This window comes from Falco rusticolus, chromosome 7, assembly GCF_015220075.1.
Source record: "Falco rusticolus isolate bFalRus1 chromosome 7, bFalRus1.pri, whole genome shotgun sequence".
Lineage (NCBI taxonomy): Eukaryota > Metazoa > Chordata > Aves > Falconiformes > Falconidae > Falco > Falco rusticolus.
In genome coordinates this window covers 30,144,941-30,151,901 of record NC_051193.1, presented here as the reverse complement: position 1 = coordinate 30,151,901, position 6,961 = coordinate 30,144,941, and the positions used below count along the sequence as shown (strand labels likewise).

At 55.0% G+C, this 6,961-nt stretch overlaps 1 protein-coding gene across 2 annotated transcripts; it reads right to left on the bottom strand.

The window, feature by feature from the left end:
* Nucleotides 1-620: 620 nt before the first annotated feature.
* ZBTB25 (zinc finger and BTB domain containing 25) lies at nt 621-4,342 on the bottom strand. Of its 2 annotated transcripts, XM_037395646.1 has the most exons (3): nt 4,294-4,314; nt 3,191-3,391; nt 621-2,234 (listed from the first exon to the last, which is right to left on the bottom strand). In XM_037395646.1, the coding sequence occupies exon 3, from the start codon at nt 2,168-2,170 to the stop codon at nt 1,097-1,099; it is 1,074 nt and encodes a 357-aa protein (XP_037251543.1). In that variant the 5' UTR covers nt 2,171-2,234; nt 3,191-3,391; nt 4,294-4,314; the 3' UTR covers nt 621-1,096. The 2 variants fall into 2 exon arrangements, with proteins under 2 accessions (XP_037251543.1, XP_037251542.1); XM_037395645.1 differs by lacking the exon at nt 3,191-3,391 and having other exon boundaries at nt 3,467-4,342.
* Nucleotides 4,343-6,961: the final 2,619 nt, after the last annotated feature.

Genomic DNA, 6,961 nt, shown 5'->3' with positions numbered 1-6,961 from the left:
ATCCAGGAGGAACATGTACAATTTTGAAAGCCTCTTGCTTAAGATCTTACACTTCAGCTATCAATGATACACAAAAGGCAAAAAGCTTGCATTTTACCATTTTGTGGTGGTGCCGCAAGCAGAGAAGAAGTAACACATTGTATGTTTGCTTTTAGCAAATATACAGATCGTAATATTTAAGAATGTGTTTGCTCCAAGCTGTTCAAAGAGTCAGAAATCATTTTCACTGAGAAAATCCATGTGCAGTATTTAATCCTGTAAAGGACTTAGGTTAGGATGTGCCTCCTCTCCAAGAGGAAGAGGATGCTCCTTTGCAGCTTTCATTCCTCCTTGTGAAGATGGTCCCATAATGGGATGTGGTCCTAGAGGGGTGGCAAAACGTGTCTCTGCTCATGCAGTAGCAGCTGACGAGGGAGGAGTAGGAATGAGGAAAAATATATGCAAACCCCTCGAGTCTAAAAGTAAATTTAAAAGATTGTACTGACGAGGGCTCCAGGGCTTGTCAAAGTGAAGGCTGCCACCCCTACATCAACACTGCCAGTTGCCTTGAAAAGACCAGCCTTATAACTCCTGCATGTATTTATGCAGAGATTGATTAACTGCAGTCATACAACACAAACTTCAGGATTCATCTCCTTGAGATATTTATTTTAATTAAAAACAAACTGTCTGGGAAACACAGTACATCTTTCCCTCTACGCTTCTCTTCATCTAGTTTCAAAAAAGCAATGCTATGGGATACAAACAGTCTGAGGCACCACGCAGCATATGAGACAATGTTTAAACCTCACACCCAGCACTACAGTCTTAACTCTAGTAAAGCAGAGCAGGAGTAAGTTCACATTTCTGAAAAATGTAACCAAGTTACACAGAAGCTTCCCGAGAAGGACTTAGATGGGAACTGAATTGAGTGTAAAAGTTAGAGAAGTAAAAAAGCAAGTACACAAATCAAAATACACAGTCTTTCACAGTTACCTCAGAGATGGTGGGAAATGGTCGTTAAAGAAAATCAGCTGCGGGGAGCAGCCACTCGCTAGGTGGTAAAACACCAAAATATTCAGAGTTTCAGCACCTGAAGGCTACTTCAGGGGGAGAACTACTCTACCAGGATCGTATCAACACTTTCTTGGATGAGATCAGACTCCAGTATGCATTCATCTAAGTGGTCCTGGGATAAACTGGAGCTCTTCCCCAGGCTCTCGCTGTCACAATAAGGATGGAACCTGGGGGTCGCAGGGCTCTCCAGCCGCTGGCAGCGGCTGTATTTGTGCTGTTTCCCTCTGTGTGTGTACATGTGTTCGAGCAGCTGGCTCTTCCGGAAAAACGTGCGGCCACAGACAGTGCAACTGATTTTTCTCTTTCTTGAGAAAGAAAAGTTACAGTTCAACTCCACCGGCTCGTGGTCCTTGGAGATGAGCGAGAGCTGGCCGATCTGCAGAGGCTCCAGATCACTGCAGCTCGGAGGGTCCAGCTGATGCTCGTCATCCTTGAGGAGGAAGGCCCCGAGCCGGTGGCGATCCCCAGCCTCCCTATCCTCAGCCAGAGGCTGCACCTCCCCCAGATCGCTGCTCTCCAGGATGGAGGCCGGCACACCGAATGGCAGCGAGCCCGAGACGTGGGTGTGCAAGTGCTGCCGCAGCCCACCCCGGGAGTCGAAACGCTCCCCGCAGTAGTGGCACAAGTGCACCTTGAGGCTGGCCTTAGCAAAGATGGGGCTCGCCACCTCCGGAAAAGGAGGGGTGCAGCTCTGGGACACCACAGGCTCTGTGTCACACTGCTCCTGCTTTATGGAGACCGAGAGCTTCGGACGCTCTTCTGCTGGCTTGGTGAGAGCAGCAGGCTGAGCAGAGGCGCGAGCAACCTGCTGGTCCAGGGAGCTGTCATCCAGGCCGATGGCCAGAGAGAGCTGCAGCTGTGGGTGGTCGCCCTGGACAGCACACCTGCTGCCCACCTTGGGCAGACTCTCCTTCGCTCCCAGGCGCTCCTTGGCCGATTTGTGTGCAGTTGAGATCTGGATCCCATACAAGTTTGAAGACTGGACCGGCTCTGGGGAGAACACTTGGTTCATCTCGATGGCAATATGGGAGAGGTGGTCTGCGTGGAGAAAGCGGATGCCCTCCTCCAGTCGGCTCTGGCTGACAGTCTGCTTTGGCCCTTTCCCAGTGTACATGATATGCAACAAGTAACTGAATATGTCAGGCTGGATGTCTGTAGGCTGAATCTTTATACATTCACTGAAACAAGACAGATCATTAAGTACATACATGGCTCCAAATTACAGTCCTGATCCATTACCTGCCCGTTTATTTGCGCTGCTGTTTGCTATCAGAGCGTGTGCGCTGCCGCCTGCTTCCCAGTTCATGAGCAGCACTCCCCGCAAAGACCTGCAGAAGCGCATATGCCCTGTTTGCACAGCAAAGTGTCTGAGCGTGCATTTATCCCTGTGATTTTAAAGGTCATGTGCACAACCACAGCCAGGAACGGCGACGGTGGCCAGCTCCTGGTCACCTCAACACTTGCGTGCACAGCCAACTGCCGCCGTACGGCACCACAGCGACGCCATGCAAGCTACACATCACCGGTGCGTGCCACTCCAATAATACGAAGCAATAAGTATTTGTTTAAGTAATAAATTCAGCTGCCACTACTGTGTAATCTTTATGAGCTTTGCACTTAAGTGTCAATAAACAACATCTATCGAAAAGGAAGTTAGCCGATCTCCTCATTTCCAGCCGAAGGGCTACGCGGCCCGATGGCTAATGATTATCTTGCAAAGGTGCTGGGCCCCGATCCTCAAAAAGGAAGGGGAATGGAGAAGAGTGTAATAGATTACAAGCAGCAAGCTCCAGATCAGAGATGAGATTAGACCTGGGCACCACCATCATCGTTATACCTGCAGAACCACTCCTGACCCAGGGGAGTGAAGCATCCAGACAGCAGCTTGAAATAAATTGATGATCTCAGTCTCAGCCCTTATCTGCAAGAGTCTGAAGCACAGAACTGCGATAAGGCGATGGCTCCTCCATTGCCTCAAGCCTGTGGATCCTGCCAGAAGGGACAGTCCTGCCCAGCAAGCTCGCCTACAAGCCAAGGCAATGTCACGCACATGCTGCTTATGGGCAGGAGGTACCTGGATATCCCTAGATTGCAAATCTGGGCCCTTCTCACTGCAGGAGGCTGTGGTACTTACGTGCTTATTTCCTCTGGTCACACAACTGCCTCATCTCCAAAATGCGGGGCCTGATGTTGGCGTATGCTGACTAAGAAGGTGGTTTTAAAGGACAGCACATCTTGGACTGGGAATGTTTAGAGAGCCAAGGCGGATGCTGGGTTAGGAAAATAATCTCAGGCCATCTAACATCCCCACTTATGCTCTTTTAGACTTTAATACCTTTAAGGAGGAGGGGAAAAAGCAGCAAGTTGAGTAGAGAGGTTAAAAGGCAGGAGAAAAGCCATGTGTCCTTACCTCGTCTGATGAATAAATATCATCTTAAAATAGTTTGAAAAAGCAGCGAGCACCGCTCTGTGGGCTTTGAAGTAAACATCTCCAATGGCAACCGTGCAGTCACACAGGAAGCCGAACTCCCGCTGCATGTTCAGCTGCTGGAGGAGGAGGATGCTGTGGCCGCTCGTGTCCATGGCGGACCTGGGAGCAGGGGAACGCGCCGCTGCCGCACGGAGGAGTCACGGAGCCCCCCGAAGGCTCAGCCGTGGGTTTCTCACCGCTGACACGGGACGGGCCCCGGCACGGAGCGCGGCCTCACGGACTCCCCGGGAGGTCCCGAGACCCCGATTTCGTCATTTCTGCCACCGACCCCGCGTCCCCTGAGCTCACACACACACCCCGGGGCTCCCCACGTGCCCGCTGCGCGCGGGGCCGCCCCCCCGCAGCCCGGCCGCCCCCGGTGCCGGCACTAACGGCAACGCTCCCTCGCGCCCAGCCCCGCGCACGGCCCCGCCGCACGCGCTGCGCGCGCCGCCGCTCCCCGCGCGCACGGCCCCGCAGCCGCGGGGGGCGGGGGGGCGCCACGCAGGGGCCCTGCGCCGCCCCCCAAAGCCGCTATTGTGCCGGGCCGCCCCCGCCCTGCCGGCGGCCCCTTAGCAAAGAAATGCTGATATTTGCTATTGTTTCCGCTGAAAACTGGGGGGGGGGGGGGGGGGGGGGGCAGGCGGGCAGGCAGGCAGGCAGGCAAGGCGAGCGCAGCCTCCCAGGGGAGCGTAACCAGCGCCCGCCCCGCCTCGCCCCGGCCCGGCCCGGCCCGGCCCCCCGCGGCTCCCCGCGCAGCCGCTTACCCGCGCGGAAGCGCAGCGCTGAGCCCGGCCCGGCCCCGCTGCCAGCCCGGCGGATGGGGTGGGCGCTGCCCCCCCGCGCTTCCTGCGCCGCGCCGGGCCGGGCCGCGCCTGCAAACAAGGGAGCGCGGCCCCAGCGCGGCCCCTGCCCGGCGTTGGCGGGGGCGGTGCCGGTGCCGGCGGTGCGCCCGCAGCCCCCGGGGAAGGGCCGCGCTCCGGGGTGGGGGTGGGGGGCTGCGGGCCGCGGCTGCTCTGGGGGTGTCGGGGGTGTGTTAACTGAGGCTCCCCTCCGGTCCGGCTCGTCCCCCCGCGTCTGCGGCCCCGGCGCTGCTATAACCGCCGGTGGATCCTGCGGCCGCGCCATTGACCACCCGGGCCGCCTCCAGTCTCTTCCCAGTTGTCAGAGCCCGGGCTGTTAATTATCTGAGCAGGGGCTGTTAATTGGCAGAGTCTGGGCTGTTCCGGGCGAGAGCCGCGGCGCTGGGCCGGGTCGGTGCGGGTACCGGCGCTGCCCCCTGCCCCGGCCAGCCCATCACCGCCGGGTCCCGCCGGCTGCCGCAGCCATCGCGGCGGTGCCTCCTCCTCCTTCCCATGGGTTTGGTGGTATCGCCTTCTGAACCTCTGTAAAGTCCCAGTCCCCGCAGCCGCTTGCTGTCACCAGGTCCATTCGATGGCCGCAGGTTGGGTTGCGGCTGGAAGAGGCAGTGATGATGATGATGATGGCAGCCCTCGTGCTTTGGTCACGGCTCCGGGGCAGCCCCGGGCAGCTGGTGCCCACCAGGCCCAGGGCCTCTGCAGAAGGCATGTGGTGCTTTGGACCATCCCTCTTGGTTTTCTCTCAGCATTTTGTACTTTGCAGTTCATTTTCCTGTTGCATTCCCCTAATTGCGATGTTTTGATGTGATTCCCAAATCCTCAGGGCAAAGGATGCCCCTGCCCCCCTGGAATCCAGCAGCTTACGGGCCGTTTCCAGTGACATCTTGAGGTGGAGGATGGAGACAGGCTGGGAAAACAAAGCGTAGACTCCAAAGTGTTTTGCTCCATGCAGTGTTTGCCACTTATCCCACTGACTGTACAGCCTTCTCTTTTTCCACTGCTCTATATTTTACTCTGTTTTAGATAAAAAGCTCACAGGGCTCAGGGACCATCTTTCCCTCCCGTGTTTGCACAGCAGCAGGGTTGAGAGTTGATGGAGCTACAATCCTGCTGCTCCTGTAAATATCGGTAGCACCCTTTCTTCCCCAGAAAGGCTGGCAGCAGGTGGCTCAAGGTTTTGTACCCTGTTCTGGGTTATTTACCATATTTATTAACCTGCGTACAGAGTGAGTCGCTATTTGCAGATGGCACGTTATTTATTTAAAAGATTAATTATTTACATGTTATTTAGGTTGACTGTGGTCCAAAGAGGACTTCGAAGAGCTTCAGAGAAACTGAAGCCAAAAGGATGGAAGTGATGATGAGAAATTAAATTTGGTATTTTGCTATAAGACACAGGTGATGACATCACACGCCTTGGCAGAAGTACAGTGATACGGCCTACGCTGATGGGTCAAAAAAGGGAGCAGGACATAATCACAGCTATCTTCATAACTGCTTCTGCTCGCCTCTGTGGCCAGAAAAATAAATAAGTAATAGTAGCAATAATAATCATCATCGTCATACAACAAATTAGAAAAGCAAGTGTGGTGGGAGGGCACTGAGAGAATGGGACCTGTGAAGAAGGGGGACTGCCTCGTGCCCCGTCTTACTAGAGGTGGCAGAAACTCCTGGTGTGAGGCATGTGGGAGGGCTGGGACAGAGCAGGGGGCTGCGCAGCCCCGCACAGGCCCTCTTTCTTGTGCTGCCCTGAGACACATAAGAAGCTGGAAAGAAAAAGACCCTTGAACCATGAGAAAAAAGAACTTTCCAGCGTGAATTGAAAACCACAACCGTGTCAGCTTGTGGAGGCTGTTTAACTTCTTATAAAACAGGAAAACCTAGGAAGAGGTTGTGCAGGGTCCCTCTGCCTTTTGCAGGGGCTGGGGCCTCAGCCACGGAGGGCTTTGGTGCTGCCACGGGCATCCTACCCCTGAGCCAGCATCATATAGTCAGCGGGGGAAAAAGGGCTTCAGGAAAACCTTGAGGGGGGTCATTGAAGCAGGGATGGATGCTGGTAGGTTTTAACGTCGTGGCATTTTATTTTGTTGCCTTTTTTTTGTTACTTTTGTCCTTGTCAAATTTGTAATCAAATCTTTTAGCGTTGCCACAATTAAATTGTCCTCTTTGGCTTGTCTGGAGCTATGAGTGGTCTTGGATAGTTGCAGCAAAGGTAAAAAACGATGGGATCTGTAGAAACTGTGCCAGAATGAAGGAGCCGTGCAGATTAAACGCTTCTGATGCTTGTGCGGAATGACAGACGTGGCTTGGGAGGTGGCAGTCAAGTGGCAGCTGGGAAGGCGAGCCTGCCCTGGCCTGTTTGCTCGCAGCCCCCTGGCAGGTAGCAGAGGGGCCGCCCGCAGCTTCTGGAAATCCCCTTTGCGCACACGGGCCGGTTCTGGAGGGGCTGGATATTAGACAGAAGTCCAGAGAGCGGGATGGGGAGAGGGGCTGAGAAAGCCGTTAGAAAGATGGGGGGGGGGGGGGGGGGGGGGAAGTGCTGCCCTCGGGATCCGGGATAAAGCATGGCAGCGGC